General features: G+C 36.3%; 1 protein-coding gene across 1 annotated transcript in view; it reads left to right on the top strand.

Moving 5' to 3' along the window:
• The first annotated feature begins 1,198 nt into the window (after nt 1–1,198).
• Nucleotides 1,199–18,625, top strand: part of LOC117718706 (developmental pluripotency-associated protein 2-like) — a 59,215-nt gene continuing 41,788 nt past the window's right edge. Inside the window, 4 exon segments of the mRNA XM_076912206.1 lie at nt 1,199–1,210; nt 3,278–3,378; nt 6,556–6,712; nt 7,905–8,017. Coding sequence (XP_076768321.1) covers nt 1,199–1,210; nt 3,278–3,378; nt 6,556–6,712; nt 7,905–8,017 — 383 coding nt within the window.

The following is an 18,625-nucleotide window of genomic DNA, read 5'->3' on the forward strand; positions in this document are numbered from 1 at the left end:
TCTATACATATAGTATTCATTGATCAATATACATAATGTGTCCTCTCTATATGTGCTTTGGAATTCCATGTTATGTGAAGCTGGAGTTGACCTAAAATGACTTTATAAAGGCTCTGACTTTGCCATGTTATGCTTAGAAAACTTCTCACTGATGACTAAAAAGAATGTTTCAATATTTACCTCATACTGTAGACCTTAAATTACACCCTGGTGTTGGTAGGTCTATTCATTGTAGTACTTTTTTAAGTTTTATGGAACACTAACTTTAACTACTAGAAAAAAAACCTGAAAGCAATTGGCAATAGCAACAAACACAGTATTTAAGTCTTTTTCTTATCATTGAATGGAGTTGCATAGAAATATCTAGAAAATGTTATCCCTAACCAGGTAGATGAAGAGAAGAAAAAGAAGAATTATTTGTAAAACAAAGATCAATAAAAATTCCAAAAAATCATATATTCTGTCTTGGATTTATTAAATAAAATGAAGGCATTTTAGTATTTAATATTAACGTATCTTATATGAGTAACATGTTACTCAGGATCAATCATTTTCTCTGGGATGAACTCATTGGCCACCTAAAATACTTAAGATGATTGAAAAAATTCAGTACCTTCATTTAGAATGCCAAACATTCTTTTTAATGTAAATGTGTAAAAAAAAAGACAGAAAGAAATGTTTTATAACTAGACAGTAAGCTACAACTTGGGAACGGTGAGGCTTTCTTACTTATTGATCATCTGGCTATAGCTCAGAATTGTTCCTATGTTTGGGGACATGAGATGGCAGTGAAGATGCTTGCTATGCTTTGCTATACCTTATTTTGTTATGTCAATTGCATGTTTGGAAATTTTATAGAAATTAATACATCTGCATCTTAAGATTGGCATTGCATAGTCAAATAGAGTAATGTAATGAAAAGACACTGAGAGATTGAGGTGCTGTATTCCTGCTTTCTGAGGGGAAATCCAGCAGAGGTAATGACTTTATAATGTACATTATGTTGGCCAATTGCTATGTGTTTATTAAGCTTGTTGAAAGCAAATGTTGAGAGTAAGTGAGGTTCTCCGATTCCAGACTCTAGAACATTTGTTTCAAGTATTCTACAGTACCCCTTGTCTGCAAATTGACTGTTCCCCTGGCATTGTAACAGGGAGAAAGAAGAACAACAAAGTAACACAAGATGGGGCTAGAGAAAATGCCTCAGCAGGTAAGAGCACATGATGCTCTTTAAAAGGGCCAAGGTTCGAGGCCCAGCACTGCACAGCCCCTTGCAACTGTCTGTATTTCCAGTTCCAGGGAATCGGACCCCTCCTACAGTACTACATATATAAACATGCAACAGACATGTAATCACACAAATAAAAATAAATAAATATTAAAAATGGCTCAAGTAAAAATTATGTTCATAATAGCCAAAAGGTTTCAAATAGTAACTCCAACCAGAGTTACTATTCATAATCTTACAATATAAACATGCCTACAGTGGGAAAGAAAATGTGGGAACCTATCTGTGAGAAGAATGCTCTGATCTGCTTGGGCCTCTTGATTAGGAGCTGCAGCATGGCTGTTTCATTAGGGCTTCCCCAGCTGGTTTCTAATGAATGTTTGACTTACTAATGCTGACCTTTAGTGATCTCGAATGGATTTTATGAGTACTTGACTTGATGACATTTTATTATCAATGGGATCCTTCTCTCTGTTAGGTCTCTACTTATTCTTTTCTTTCACTTGCCATATACTTAATAAAGCCTCCCATTCAAGTACAGCTACCCAACCATTCTCTATCTAACAAAACAACATTTTCTTATTTTGAGATTGAATATTATCTTTTTAAGAGTGAACATTATCTTTGCTTAGAACAACTGACTGAACTGAGATTAGCAAATTACTTTCTCTCTTGGTTCATGTGCTTTGTCTACAGTGGTGGTTAGTGCCTGGCCTCTTGTTCTTGTCATCCTTAAATTCCACATTCAAGCCCCCTAATCCAATTCTCATGCCCAGTATTCGGCTTGTGAAATTCCAAGTCAAGGTGAGGATATTTATATTAAAGACTCCCTTGGTAATGGAAAACAATGGATCCTTTAATATTTTTTTCCTCAGATTGAAATGTGCCAGATAGACAAACACACAGCAAACAGTTCAGCATCCGCATAATTGATTTCAATGTTTCACTTTAGTGCATATAGGATTACTCTTGGCATACTCTTTCCTGCTGCTGCCACTAATCATTCACTTTCTAGCAGTCCCTCAACCTTGTATCTGGTGCTTTCCCAACATCTTTTAGCATTCATTCTCACCTCACCTCTCTTTAAATAAACCTATTTATTCAGAGTACTGCCCTTTCCAAGAACTAGGTTTCATATTAACATTTTACCCATGGGGGCAGGGGACATTTTTGGAGGCTTTCATTTATGAAACGGTCTACAACAAAATTTTTCTCTCATCATACTTTAGGAAAATTGTCACATGCAAATATGAAATAGTACAAATAAATAAGGTCTTATTTGTCAATAATTTGATATTAGTTCACTGGTCTCTCGGGGGGGAAGGGGGGCCGTTATTGCTTCTGTTTTCAAGTAAATGAAACCTAGGGTCTAAAATATGTATTTGAATTGTCTGAGACAGAAGCAAATACAGTTTGGTTTCCTTTGCCCTTCAGCAGCCTAGAGATACTAATTGAGTCACATTAATATTAATGGACATTTAGACCAGTAAGCCAATAACCTTCCTAGCCAAGGTGCTTTAACTGCTCCTTTATCTGTCCCTTCCATGACCTAGAAGAAAATACTCATGCAAAACTGACCATTTCCCAGTTGCCTGGCTTCAGATTCCATCCCAAATCAGCTAACAGCCCTGTTGAGGAGGGAATCATCTTTTCTGACCTGAAAAAATATACAAAGTTTCCCAGTGCAAAAAAAAAAAAAAAAAAATTCTCTGCATTTCTCTGCTCTATATATCTGAAGACTGCCTACTACTTTCTCTGTCATGATCTTGTTTGTATAAACTGAGGCAGGAAATTAGTATATGAGAAAAGCCCACTGGCAAAGATTAAAGCTGCAGATCCTGAGCTACAGGGCAGTCTCAGTGGTACTTTAGGAAGTCAGAAATCGGCTTGTGACATTATAAACTATATGTAACAGACACCATGTGTAAAAAGGCTTCACTCTATAAATGATTTCAAAATACACATCACATATAGTACAGATGCCTCCATCCTTTGTATATAACATTGTTAAGTTCCTAACCTTTCACATTGCTCTTGTCTGCTTTCCAGAAGTATACTGTTTCTTGGAAAACTATCTCTGTTTCTGATGTAACTGAGTGTTCCTGTTCAATTACTTGTTCTGGGACACAAAAACCTGGAAACCTCGGCAGGTATCTCTAGCTATTAATAGCACTATTGTATATACCATGTGGAACAATAATGTCTATGAAAACAAGCTCACCAACAGCATCAACAAGTGTGTATGTGTTTGGAGGTTTGAGGAGGAGGAATCTAGAATGATACATATTTGATTGTCATCAGCCTAGAAATAACCAGAAATGAAAATAACAAACAAACAAACAAATCTATGTATTGCAAATAACTGACATCAGAGAGTGCTAAGGTGGAACTCAAGAGATTTTAACTGCTCTGACCTTTAAAGACAATATATTCAGCTGACTTTATCCTGCTTTTCAGCATATATATATATATATATATATATATATATATATATATATATATATACTAGAGACTGGACTGAGATTAGTCAACATTCTGTACAAAGACCCTAAAAGTTCTGAACCTTGTCAGTGCACTTGGAGGGAGACCACAGTGTCTGCACTCTACTTCTGCAATTCTTAGCTGATAGGTTCATAAAATTCAATCTCACAGTCAGTCAAACGTTGTGGCAATGCTCTCTTCATGCTTTGGAGACTGTCAGATGACCCATTTTGTCTGTATAAGAAAAGATTGAGAACCAGACCTCCTCCCGCATTTTTATTAGTGAATAAGAATAAGCAGTGCCCCAAAGAAGCTTCCCCTTGGTTTGTAAATGCAAATCACATTTGCTCAGTCTGATTCCCCAAACCCAGTGAGAGCAAAGGCAAATAAGCATTCTTTCAGTGGAATCCTAGAAGCCAATTTCCAGTTTTGCTTATTATCTCTCCTAGAGAAAGTTCCTCCACAACTAAAGGTGTTGAATTCACACAGAGTGCCTGCAAAATCTGCACACAAGAGTCTGGGAGGCACACAGCAGCATCACATACTATAATTAAGAAAATTATTTGTATGGTTCCCTGTGAATCCTAATGAGTGAATAAGTGACCAGTGGTGTGGCCTCTTTATTACTTACTGGGCAGATGGAGGAAAGGCGCCATGTTCCTCAGAAGATACAAGATAACTTAGCAGAAGAAATGGGGTCAGGTGCCAATTTCTCTCAGTTACAGAGAGGAAACAGGATGCTTGCAAAATAGAAAATACCAATGCATGTAACTCAGATGTAGTTGCTCACACATTACCCACGGTCAATGGAGAAAATACACAGAATATCATAGTCAGAGGTAGCTAGGGAAGTGTGTGAGCTATGCTGTCAGAATGCCTTTTCCTAAGTTGACAACTACCTTAGGGAAACGCAGCTCTTCATCTTTTCCGGACTCTGTTCTCTGGGAACTATGATATGCTTTTGTTCTCGTCTCTCTGTGCTTTACCAAAGAGCTGGATGATTGTAGAATGTAGGATCTGGAGCAGTAACGACCAAGGCAGAGAGATACTGAGCATGGATCTCAGAAGATTCTATTGTCAAACACAGAGAAAGACCTTCCTAATTGGACATCATTGACAAAGCAATGAGGAAACAATGAGGAAATGCTAGAAAATGAGGAAATGCCAGGAGCAAAATGAACTGCAAAAGAAGAAAAGAACCTATTGCTGGGACATCAAGTACACTGAAAAGGACAAGCTCCCAGCTCTGGTTTATAACTTCCCTGGGATACTTAGTGACATATTCCAAATCAATGCCCAAATCACCTTCACAGTGTTCTCAAAGTCTCTTGAGTATAATCTCTCAGCTTTGGAAGGTCTTTTAAAATACCACTAGGAACACTTAAAGGACTTAAAAGTTCAAGTTGGAAAAGTAACTACAACATACCTATAGATCTAATACCGAGGTCTGATTACCAAAACCATACAGTCATAGTCTTATGCAATATAAAAGGTTAAAATTTGCACAAAGTTTAATTGGGCATGTGTTTATGTGTTTAGTACTTTACACAAAAATTTAAGCCCTTTATCTTCATTAAGCAGTGAATTGCTTTAGCGGCCATTTAGAATGTTCTAGTATAGGATTGGAAACACTTCTAGGTTACAACAACACAAAAATATTTGTAATGTAACTAAATCATGGTCTCAGAAGTTATCTGGAATCCAGAGTATTTCTGGCATAGAAGACAATCCAAACTCTACACCATTTCCTAAAATAAGAATTTAGGAACACCACAGGAAGACTTCTGGGATTACTATGATCAGGTTTTATCAGCAAGGTATACAATGTAACACCTGAACAAAATTTACTCTGAACACAAGCTGTCTTGGTTTTTACATTTTTAAAAATATTTTTATTTATTTTTGAGAACTTCTTACAATATATTTTGATCATATGCACCCTAACTCCTCCCCTCCATTCCTCCTAGATCTGCTCCTACAACCTTATCACCTCCTTCACGTCCTCTCTTTTCTTTTAATAAGCCGTCGACTCAAGTTTGTGTTGCTAATATACTCCTAGATGTGAAGCCATAAACGGCCACAGCTCCTCAATTAGGGTTTTAGGACTCAGGAACTACATCCCATTCTATGCTTGAATGTTGATTTGCTTAGTTTGGTACAGGTTTTGTGCAGGTAACCACGGCAGCAGTAGGTTCAAGAGTGCACCAGTCTCATCAAGTCCAGAAGACATTGTTCACTGAGTCCTGCTTGACTCCTGGCTCTTTTCATCTTTATACCTCCGCCTCTACAGTAGTCTCTGAACTTTAGGTGGGGATGTGATATACATGTCCCATTTGAGGCTGAATATTCCACAGCCACTTTTTCTCTATACTTATCTCTATGCTTTGGTCAGCTGTGAGTTTCTCACAGTAAGTGAGTAAGTCACTGTACATTGTACAATGGAACTTTTCTGATGAGGTCTGAGGGCTGCACTAATCTATTGTTAGAGAGCTATTAGTTTAGGGGGCAATTTGATACTATGTCCATTTGGTAAAACAATAGCAATAGGTATATCGCCTTGGTCTAGTGAGCTGCCCAATGTATTTGCAGTGGGAGCCCTGTCATTGGACAGGAAAGAGGGAGGCGGAGCTAGGAGTTGGGAGAAGGATGGGAGAGAGCTGAAATGACCGCAGATGTATACCCCTGTGTCTCTAGCAGTCTCAAGTAGTTATTCATATCAAAACGTTAGATAACTTGGATAACAGTTCTAATTGTATGGGCATCTTGTGTATTGAGTATTTGCTAATATATAAATATATTTGGTTAATCTTAAGCTTTAGAGTTTTACTTTGCTGGGTTACTGGAAGGTGGGTCCATGGAGAATTGGATGGATATGGCTGTGAAGGGACTAGCAGCTCCAAGGATGAGCAAACTGGAGTTGGAAACACAGCGACTGGTCGCTATGGGAGCAAGCTGGGGAATAGCAGGACGGACCCAGCTCGGGAGCTCCAGCCCCGCTGGAGAGTTGGTGGGCTGAGAATAGTCAGGCAGAAGTGTAGGAAGTCTGTGGGTTCTTTTTCTAATATCTCTCACTACACATATTTACAGTACAAGCATGAATTTCCTTTTGTATGGTAGGCTTTAAATACAAACAAACAGAATGGAGTTGGTTGCCCCCATACTATTTATGGCCACTATTGTACTCATTAGCATATCTCACCTCAAGAGTCGTTCATTACTGGTCATAGAGTGTCCTAGTTAGGGTTTTACTGCTATGAACGGACCCACCACCAAGGCAACTCTTATAAGAACAACATTTCATTGGGGCTGGCTTACAGGTTCAGAAATTCAGTCCAGTATCATCAAGACGGTCGCATAGCAGCATCCAGGAAGGCATAGTACAGGGGGATTTGAGGGTTCTACATCTGAAGGCTGCTAGAAGAATATTCACTTCCAGGCAGCCAGGACTAGGGTATTAAAGCCCACACTTACAGTGGCACACCAACAAGGCCACACCTCCAAATAGTGCCACTCCCTGCCCAAGCATATACAAACCATCACATAGAGTGTACAGCTAGTTAAAACTATTGATGACCTTCTTTTCCCTCTAGTTGCCTATGTAGCATCTTCCAGTACCTCAGGTAAAAAGCTTGCTGGTCAGCAACGATATATGTGTGAATAATCTTTGTGGTGTATTCAGAAATACGATTTTACCATCAAGTTTTGGGGCAACCATGAGCAATGGCAATGGCCTGTATTATTTGAGCACTTTCTGAGACACCCGTGATCAACAACTTTGAGAGGAGATAGCTGACACTTAGCATTGGGACTTATATTTGGCAACTTATTGCTTATGGGATGAATATAACTCTCTGTGGAAGATAGCTCCAATTATGTTCTGTCTTATGAACTGATGCACAGTTTCTTTAAGAGTGTATTTTAATCTACCATTTAAGATTACCTGGAACTTGAGACTTTTTTACCTTAGCCTGGAAAATGATGGAATTACTGGTGTCATCATTCCTGATCTTTTATTCGTTTTTATTTCTTGTTAATGCCCATGTATTGCCATTTGTTACCTGAGATTGGTTTTGTTAATACCTATAGATTTTGTCCATCACCCATATCTCAATAAAACAGCTTTAAAATAGAACAAAAAATGTTTAAAATTTATGCCTACACTATCCAGATTCATAGTGTGTTTTTTATGTTTTAGAGACAAGATCCATTTTATTTCACACTGGCACCATTCAACTTGCTGCATAACCGGGACTGGCCTTTACCTCTTTGTCTTCCTACCTCTCTCTCCCAAAAACCAGGACCAAAGGCGTAAGCTACCATGTTTTTTTGTCTTTCTAATCGTTTTCTTCTTGCAGACTTTCCTCTACTGAATATGTTTGTACATGTGTATGTGTGTATGTATATATGTATATGATGTATATGTATATGATGTACATGTATATGTATATGTAAGCTCTAGATGTACAATCTTATGGATGTTGATGTACACCATTACAAAAAGAGACAATTTCAAAACAATGGCAGTTTTATGTTGTATGAACAAATATTAATGACTGCTTTCAGCACCTGGCATATTAGAAGGAAAAGCAGGTAGTTCCCTTTACTCTGTTATTTATAGGATATTAGTGAGATCATTTAATTATTTCACATTTAGATAGAATCTGGAATACTAGGTCCATGGACATTTATTCAACTTCTGCTGAGAAGTACAAAGTATTAAAGAGCAGACCTGATCTTTGCACTTAAGCTTATCAACCTAAGAAAATTAGAATTTGTTACTCATTCATAGGGAGAAACAATTAATGATGGAGCTGAAGAACTAACCTGGGTGGACATCTATGGTAGGGGATCATTTGAATGCCTGAATAAAGAGACGGAGCATTGAGGAGCAATTAGGAGAAGATAGTGAAGTGATGCTGAGAGCAACTGACTCCTTTCTAGTCTCACCTATTAGTTACTAACTGTATCCTCAACCCTTCAATCCATAAAGCTGGGACATGTATCTTTGAGCTACTCAGCTTGCTGGAACTATAGCTCATCCATGTCTCTTCCATGGTTGGAACATGTCACATGAAGGGTTAAAAGCCCTACAGATTTATATGTGTTCCTTGTAAATGAAATAAGTAGCCTTTGGCAAGTTGACCTTATCTTCTTGCTTTTTTCCTTTCTCTAAAAACAGATTTTATATAATTTTCTACTATTTAGAAACACTTGAAAAGCCATTTTACTGTTTGTGTCATACTTCATAAACAGTTGGAAAGTGAACTTGGATTTCTAGATAAAGCCACGGATTTCTAGATAAAACCAAACCTAGAATTACAGAATGAAACCGAATCAATGGTGAGCATCTTTCATCTCATTGCAATGAAGTAAACTGAAATAAACTCCAACAGAAATTGATGGCTGTAAGCCTGTGTTCTCCTTCTATGCTAAAGCTGTTACAAAAAGGAAACAAATGTTTCTCTTTATGAGTAAATTATCGTTGTTATGGTTACTATTGCTGTGATGAAATACAACATAACCAAAAGCAACTTGTGGCAGAAAGAATTTACTCAGGTTATACTTCCATGTTGCTGTTCATCATCAGAAGCAGTGAGGACAGGAACTCATGCAGGACAGGAACCTGGGGCAGAAGCAGATGCAGAGGCCATGGAGGGTTTACTGGCTTGTTCCTGATGGCTTTCTCAGCCTGCTTTTTTATAGAACCCAGGACCATCCATCATCCCAGGGATGGTACCACCCACAATAGGCTGGGCCCTCCCCCATTAATCACTAATTAATAAAATACCTTGTAGTATTAATCTTATGGAGGCATTTTCTTAACTGAGAATCCCTCCCCTCTGGGGACTATAACTTGTATTAAGTTAACATAAAACTGGTTATAATAATTAAGGGAACTGATATAAAAGTTATGAAATCTGGATATTATTTAAAAGAACTTGCTTTTTGTGTTGGGAAATGACCTCTGTTTTCTTGAATGCATTGGTTCTAGACATTTGTTTCTTTGTGTTTGATTAGACACCTATCTTTCATGTAATTATTACCTGGAGAGCCAATTAAATGAGGTCAAATAGAGTAAGTATCTCATATGATCATCTTTATGCTGCTGGTAATGTCTTATATCAACCATAACAAGTACGTGCGTGCACACGCACACACACACACATCAAAGTTCTGTTAGAAGTCAAATACAGAAGATGCAACTTTGATTTATTTGAAGATGAGATTAGAAAGTCACCACGATAACTCACTGGGTGAAAACATCCTGCAGACGGCTGATGATCTGAGCGTGATCCCTGGAAGCCATCCAGAAGTAGGAGAATAAATAAATACAACTTTAAAATATTATACTCCCCCACAAGGAGAAAAGCCAACAGAAAGCACAAGATATTCTTGCCCATATTTAGAGACAATAGTGAATAAACTCAGTGATATCAGTATACAAAGTTTTCTTTGCAGCAGTACTCAATGACTGAGGAAGCTGATGTGGAAAAAAAAAAAAACCTTAATTTTTAGGAACAACAAAAATACACACATTTCTTAGAAAACAAAAATGTTTGGCCATACATGGTAGTGCATGCTTTCTATCAACTTTAATCCCAGCATTCAGGAGGCAGAAACTAGTAGCTTTCTTTGAATTCCAGGCCAGACAACATCATACTGCAATTTTCTGGTCAGCCAGAGCTATATAGTGAGACTCTATCAAAAAAAAAAAAAAAATTAACTTTACCCCCTCTCTTTGCTGTCACAATTTCAATCTAGACCTGTGTATATTGACCATACAATGCCACTAAGCTACACTCCTGTGGCTGTTTTCTATGTGAAGTAAACTATACTATTTGCCAAAAACTACAAAAGCCCAAAACAAAGCAAAAACATGTCATATTTCTGCATGGAGAAATCCAATGTTTTAAAATCTCCCAAATCAATTCATAATTTAATTTATTCTCAATTAAAATCACAGCAGGAGTTTTCATAGAAATTGATGTTTGTAATATAAATTCTGCATGTCAAAGAACATGCCTAGAATATTTGGCAAAAGAAAAATAAGAAGGAATTGACAATATACACACAAATATATATATATATATATATATATATATAAATATATATTATATAATATATATATTACACAAATATATTTATTTGTTTTCAATATTAAATGTGAACCCCAGAAAAGCACTTGCCTGTGTTTCTGGAGGTTTCTGTGTGAGGATATGACCTAGGAGGAAGATGACTAAAACTATAATTAAATAGGTAATTCAACTCTATTAATCATTGAGGTGATAAATTATTTAATTGATGTGTTAAAACAATTGAATTTCTATTAGAAACACAGTATTTAACCATATGTCTCACACAACATTCTAGATACGTTAAATTCAAAATTTAAAAGACAGCATTAGAGAAAAAGATAGGATAATATTTTTTAATTTAATTTAATTTTATATTTTATTTACATTTAAGATGACATCCCCTTTCCCCATTTCCCCTCCCTAGAAAACCCCTGTCCCATGCCCCCTTTCCTTTTTGCTTTTATACAATTTTTTTAAATGTTAATCAAAGGATTTATAAGTTTGGTAATGCTCAATCAGAAGCATAACCCAATACCCAACCTAGATATAAAAACTATCTTTGACTGGTGGAGACATGTGAACATCTGCCTCCATGCCCCCTCTCTCTTTCTCTCTCTCATCACCTAGCTTCTCCTCTCCTTCATCTTCTCTCCTTACTCCATCTCTTCCTCTCAGTACTCCTTCCCACTTAGCTGATAGGATAATATTTTTACTGCCTTAACATGACTAGAGTTTCTCAAGTGAGCTGTAGAACACAGAAGTTAGAAAGGAAATAATCATAAAACTTTAAGCATGAAGAATTAATTTTTTTGCATAAAACTATTCCATAAAGCATGTTAAAAACAAACAGATAAATGGGATAAGACATTTTTCTAAATATACTGAAGCTAAGTATCTGAAGAATTTCTGTAGAAAATTAAATTGTTAAAACTCCAGCAATTTTCAAAGTAAACAGAGAAGATGAAAGAGCAAGTTACAAAACATAGAAATATGTGCTAAGGGAGGGGAGAGTAGGAAGAAATTTTTAGTAGTAAGGAAACTCAATTCTGAAGTGTGATTTTTAACTATTCATTTAAGAAACTTTAAAACTAATGATAATGTTTAGAGTAGCTGAAAACAGAAGAATGCACACCTGCATGCATTGCCAGTGGGTATTTGAATATGCATGAAGTTTGGGGAGGTCAACTTAGCACATAACAAAATTTAAAGTGTACAGAATTCTGACTCAAAAACTTCTCTTGCAAAGCATATATTTCATGTAACTGCTGGAAGATGTGCACAAACCCTCTTTAAAATAATGCTTACAGTCCAGATTGCCTTACATGAATAGTTGGTTTTCAAAACATCAGAAGTCCACAGAATTGAGGTTACAAACATTTCTGTATTAATATTCATTTTGATTAGAGACCTGTCTGCTCCTGACAGCTTCCTGTCTTGGATTCTAAGAAGAAATTGAGCATCTTTGGAGTTCCTCCAGTTGTGGTGAGACAGCCACTAGGCAAGAATTGCCTCTTTTCATCCACAGACTAATTACTGTCCAGAAAAGGACACACTTGCAGAATAGTCAACTGATTATATCTGCCGAGACAGAGTAATCAGTCCTTAATAATTCTGCATCACTAGATCTGTCAAATGATCCTGGGCCAAAAGGCTGAAGATCAGATGCTCCAACTTTTTGTAGTATAGGAACTGTCCAGCTGTTCAGCGGTCTCTATAAATTGGCTAAGTTTTAGAAGCTATGCTTTGTGCTTCCCATAATTTCAGTTAACTCAGTCATTCTGGATTTCTGACAGGGTTGAAAACTTATAGTCTCATAGCCAATCCTGGCTATTTACTTTGAGACAAAAGATTTGAGAGGATGGTTTTCAGCTGACATTCATTCTAAGGCCAAGAAAAAAGCCAGGTTCAAAACTAAATGTTTTAGTTAGGAGAGATGACAGAGGTTCTGGTTAGTCAACATAATGATGAACTGGGTATTAGGTCTATCTTGTACCTTACTGACACAAATTGCTATAGTTATGCTCTAATTGTATTTCTAGAGAAAAGTTTTATTTTAACAGGAAGGGTGATATGTAGGAGAAGTTAAGGTGGTAGGAGTAAGGAGAGAAAGAGGAGGAGTAATGAGAGGAGGAGGAGAAGGAGAGGAGGAGCTAGGTGATGAGAGAGAGAGAGAGAAACATGAAGGCGGATGTTCGTGTGTCTCAGCCAGTCAACGATAGTTGATATATCTAGGTTGGGAATTGGGTTACACTTCTGATTGTATGGGCATTTTGATATTGAGCATTACCAAACTTATAAAGCCTTTGATTAACATTTAAAAAATTGTATAAAAGCAAAAGGGAGAAGAGGCCATGGGATAGGGGTTTTCTAGGGACAGAAAATGGGGAAAGGGGATGGCATCTGAAATGTAAATAAAATATCCAATAAAAAATCACTGAGGATGGTTGACATAAGTGAGTCATGGTATGGCTATAAAGTGGGACGATGTGCAACTGATTGACATTTTCCAATGTGAGTGATATATACATCTTATATAAAGGAACTGTTAATTATTGATCTCCAGGGCAGCATGAAGAACATCTTTAAGGATAGACTTTAAAGACAAAATTATCTTAAATTTAAAAAAAAATCAAGCTATAAATGATCCAATTAGTACAAATTCTTTAAGGCCTTAAACTCAGACTATGTGTTTTCATTTCCCTTTTCTAAATACATAGAAGATTCTGTAAAAAATACATCTTAAGTTTTTGTAAAATGTTATATTTAGGGTATGTGTAAAATTACTACATTAGTTTTACTTTCCTGTGATATACTATATTCTAGATTACTTATTTATATTTAATAAAAGAATGAACTCCTAAGATATTTATCTTTAAATATTAAAAATAATTGAGAGGTACACTAGAGAGTTTAGGGAGAGGAAACAGAGAAATGATGCAATTATATTATAAGTGCATAATAATATAAACAATAAATTATCCATGGAAAATAGTAACTTTAACAAATGTCTAAATCTATTATTCTAAGCTTTATTTTAATCTTAAAATTTGTTTGGAGATGAAATTCAGGAGCTTAAGAGAAGGCCAAATATATCAGTGCAATGCACAATATATTGTCCATTATAGTTTTCTAAGTACACAAAGTTATTATATATACACCCATGATCTACTCAAACATTATTTGTGAGCTTTGTGAAGTGTCACTTGTCACTCTAGCTTGTACTAAAATTCATTAATTTATTGGTCTCATGCTATGTGTGTATGTGGCAGAAAAGATACAGTAGTTTTATTCTTTCTTGTTTTCTTATATTTTTGAAATTATAATATAATTACATCATTTCTCCCTTTTCTTTCTTCCCTCCAAAACCTCTCATATACTTCTTGCTGTCTTTAAAATTATGTATATATGTATATAATATATTTCTAAATATAACCTGCTTAGTCTATATCTTGTTCTTGTATGCATACTTGCCAGGCTGACCAAAGGCAATACATCACCAGTCAGCACACTCTTCCTTGGAAGACTGTTTCTTCTGTTGTCAGCATTCCTTTGTTAATTCTTTGTATAGGGTTGAGGCCTCCTGGGCTTTCCCCTCTAGTCTTTGACATTTCTCTGTTCAGCTCAAGTTTAGATAGTCATTTTATAGTGAGAGGCTGTGAGTGTAGCTTCTGACATTTCGAGGAGACACTATCTCACAGAAAACTCCTTGATCCTCTAGCTCTTACAGTCCTTCTGCCTTTTCTTCTAAAAATTGCTTTCTATGAGAGTTTTAACACCAGGAGTAGGAGAGCCTTAAAACATACTATAGTCTGAGATCCAGAGAGAAAAAATATAGAAGGGTTAAACTCTACACAAGTCTCTTTCAATGAAATTTAGTCACATAAAAGTCTAAATTGTATTTAGTTTTAGAGTTATAAAATATGAATAAATAAATAATAAATAAATAAAACTATATGCACATGATTCCTGCTTGCTAAACAATTATTTAAGATGTAGCTGAAATTGAAATTTAGAGGGCCTCATCAAATGAAAAATGTAGCCTATTAGCTTAAGACCTCTTATTAGTGATAATAATTTTTGAAAATGTCCTATTTCCTCACCTTAGGATGATATAAACAAGCATTTAATCACCTAAGATAGACATTTACTGCATGCAAACAAAAGGAACAATTCCATTCAGTTAACTTCACGGGATTGTTGGTGTTACTTATATGAGTGCTGGTGCCTCAAAAACAGCTACTTCCTAGAGAGGCAGAACAAGCATTGGTAACTGCTCTTGTCAGCTACCTTTCTGGAGCCAATTGCACAATAGAGGCCTCTAGAGGAACTTTAGTACAGCAACATAGATGCTCTGGCAAGGGATCATATCCAAAGATCTTCTAGGTCTGTGTGATCCAGCTGGAATACAGGCATACATTTAATCTCAAGAGACAGAGCAAGCAAATCTTTTACATCAAGAGTAGCCTGGTATTCAGCAAGTACCAAGTAAAGAAAAGCTTAAGAAAAGCTTAGGTCTAGGTGTAGTGAAACATGCCTTTATAATCCAGCACCCAGGAGACAAAGGCATGCAGATCTTCATGTTCTAGTCAGTCAGTTAGGTTGAGTCAGTAAGTTGAGAGACAGTGTGTGCAACACAGTGGAATTGGTGGCAATTCAGTTTGTGAAGTTCAGATGCAGTTTTTACAGGGACAGTTTTACAGTGACAGGTTGCAGAGAGAACAAGCTAGACACAGGTGAAAACATAACAAGCCAGAGAGTGAGAAAAAGCAAGAAGATTAGAACAGATTGCCAGAGTAAGTTTGAGGTCAAGCAAAGCAATTCAGTAGAAGCTGAGAGAAGTCAGATTGAATCAGTCAGCTTGGAGAGCCAGAACAGCTTACTTGAACCAGCTAACCAGAGTTCAGAAAGAACTAGAAAGAGTGAACTTATTTATCAGGAAGCCTCTGGGATGAAAATTACATAGGTGAATAAAAGTTACTTTTATAGAGGCCAAAGAAAGAATACAGTTCCCTGACCCTGGGGTAACAAGTGGATGTAAGCTGTCTAACATGGTGCTAGAAGACAAACTCAACCATCTCTCCAGCTCCTTAATCTCCTCTTAAATCATTCCTATTTTAAATTACATTAATGTAAACATTTCAAGAGAAAAAAATTCTGCCTACGTATGGTTGCTCACACACACATAAACATAAATGCTCACACAGAAGTGTAGTGACCTATTTAAGTGTATAAGTTGGAGAAAACATGCCCACTTATCCCTAAATACCTCTACTTGTTTCTTATCTGTGGGGGTTATAATCTAAGACCATTGCTGTAGTTTTCTTTCTACTGTCTGGTTAAGCTACTGTTACCAAAAGCAACTTACTAAAGAAAAGGCTTTATTTCCACTTACAGGTTACAGTCCATCATTGAGGAAAGATAGGGAAGCAAATTGAAGCATAACCTTGAGTGAAAGTTGTTTGCTGGATAGTTTTCAGACACATGCTTAGATAGCTTCTTTTATACAACCCAAAACTATCTACCAAAGAAATAGTGCCAGTGGCCTGGGTCCTTCTACATAAATTGCCAAAACAATATACACATGTTGCTTTTATTTCCTCACATGAAGGGATGAGATGAGAGCCATACACAAGCTGTGCAAATACAGGGCTTGGTCTGGGTCCAGAGTGTTTTGGTTTTGGTTCTAACTATCCCTAGACCTAGTTCTAAATGATTTAAGCCTCTGTACAATCTAATCTTCCAACCAGACTGAATCAATGTGGCTTCTCTTAGCTTCCCGTTGAATTGCTCTACTTGGGCTCAAACTAACTCTGACAATTTGTTCTAATTTTCTGGCTCCTTCCTATTCGCTGGCTTCAACTGCCTCTGCTGACCTGCACTGAACTCAGGAACAAACTCAACTCCACTGCAGTGCACACACTGCAGACTCCTGTCTGACTGACTCAGCTCCACTGTACTGAACTCAACTGTGTGAACAGAACTGATTAAACTCCAACTGACAAAAATGACCCTTTCTTCCTGTGCTGTTCTTAAATAGCTTTTCTCCTGAGAGTTGCAATATCCTATCTCAGACACATTCTGTCAGATCTTTCTCTGATTAGTTACTTTATCTGATTCTCAATTAGACATCATTGTCTGAGATTAAAGATGTGTACTAAAGAATTCTAGCCAGAGGGATTAAAGGTGTGCCTAAGGTCTGATGTGATCAGAACAGCAGGGTTGCTGAATTAACATTCTTTTACAACAGTCCTTCATAGCACGCCCATAGACTAACATGACCAGGACAATCCCTTGATTGAGACTCAGAGATCATTTTAGTCTGTGTCAAGTTGACAGTCAACACTAGTTAGAACAACTGCCCATGGAAGTATGAACATGAATAATATAAAATTTATATGTTATATTATTTCCTGTATGTACATACCTTTGATAAAGTTTAAAGTATAAATTGGCCGCAGAAAGAGATTAACAACAATAGTTAATAATACAACAGGACAGTTATAAAAGTAAATTATAATGAAATGCCAATAAATTTAAAATGTTTCTATTTAATAGTGACTGTAGGTAACTACAACTGGGAAACTTGAAACTGATGACAAAGGGAGGATTTTTCAAATATAGATATTGTCTCAAATAATGATACTCTTTTTGCAAAAGCAGAAATGTAATATTATGCATGCTATCAGCTCCAGAGCTTATTTAAAGTTTCTCAATTGACCTCAAATTGTCTTTCATATCCATTTTTTGCCAAGTCTATCTGGAAGTCAATCAAATATTACCTTTCCTATTTTAATATTTTTAACCATCAAGCCTTCCAAAATGTTTCATCCCTCACCTCTGCAGAGTACTAGTACAAGGTACAGTTATGTGTTATTACAAACTCACATACACCAATCACCTACATAAGAACTGGAAGGAAGACTGGGTCTTTTCCCACTAGAGTCCTTGTTAGAAACCAGACTTAGATTTTAAAGGGTCATGTTAGTGAGCAAGTTACAGTAATTAGGGGTCATGTCAGAGCACACTTGTAACAAATTAGTATATGTATTTTATAGGATAAGACAGTTCTATATAGTTAGTGATAGAATAGGAATTCAACCTATGTGTCTCACATTTCAACATTTCAGTCTTTTTATTTACTCATCTCTGTACAACATGTCTGTTACTTTCTTCAGTTCTTTTCCTGAAACCACATTAACAGTTTTCAGTCCATTAACATTATTGGACATTGTCACACTTTTTCAGGTTTTTTTTTCTTTTTTCTTTTTTTTTTTTTTTTGACCTTGATCATAAGATTCTTTTCTTAAAAATACATTTTTTTGGCTCATTTCTCTGTTGAGATTTGTACCAATTTCAAAACCCTGCTTAAACATTGATTTCTCTGTAAAGGCCATCCTGACATCCTTAGATAGAATTCATCACTTATCCTGTACACTGAAATTTTCAGATTTCTGTGTCAAAAAAAAAAAGGATTTCATTGTAATTATATATGTGTGTCAATTCAAAATTGAGAACAGGGTGGCCTTGACCTAGCACCCTGCCTGGAACATTGCATGTGATTGAGAATTATGACTTCACCAATGAGCTTTCATATTCATTTACTTACTGGCTCCAACTGCTATGGATTTATAAATTGGAGAATGCATAATATAACTACATTAATTCAAAGCTAAAGCACAGGGGCAACTGCCATCTAAAGGATTTATAAACTCAAGTCATTGTCTTATATCACAAAGTCTGATAAAAATTTGGCTTTTAGAGTCTAACAGGGTTTAATTAGATGACATCAATTCTTCCATTTGGTGAAATGGATTTTAGCTTAAGCAATCATTTATTCAAT

The sequence above is a fragment of the Arvicanthis niloticus genome, chromosome 13, assembly GCF_011762505.2.
Source record: "Arvicanthis niloticus isolate mArvNil1 chromosome 13, mArvNil1.pat.X, whole genome shotgun sequence".
Lineage (NCBI taxonomy): Eukaryota > Metazoa > Chordata > Mammalia > Rodentia > Muridae > Arvicanthis > Arvicanthis niloticus.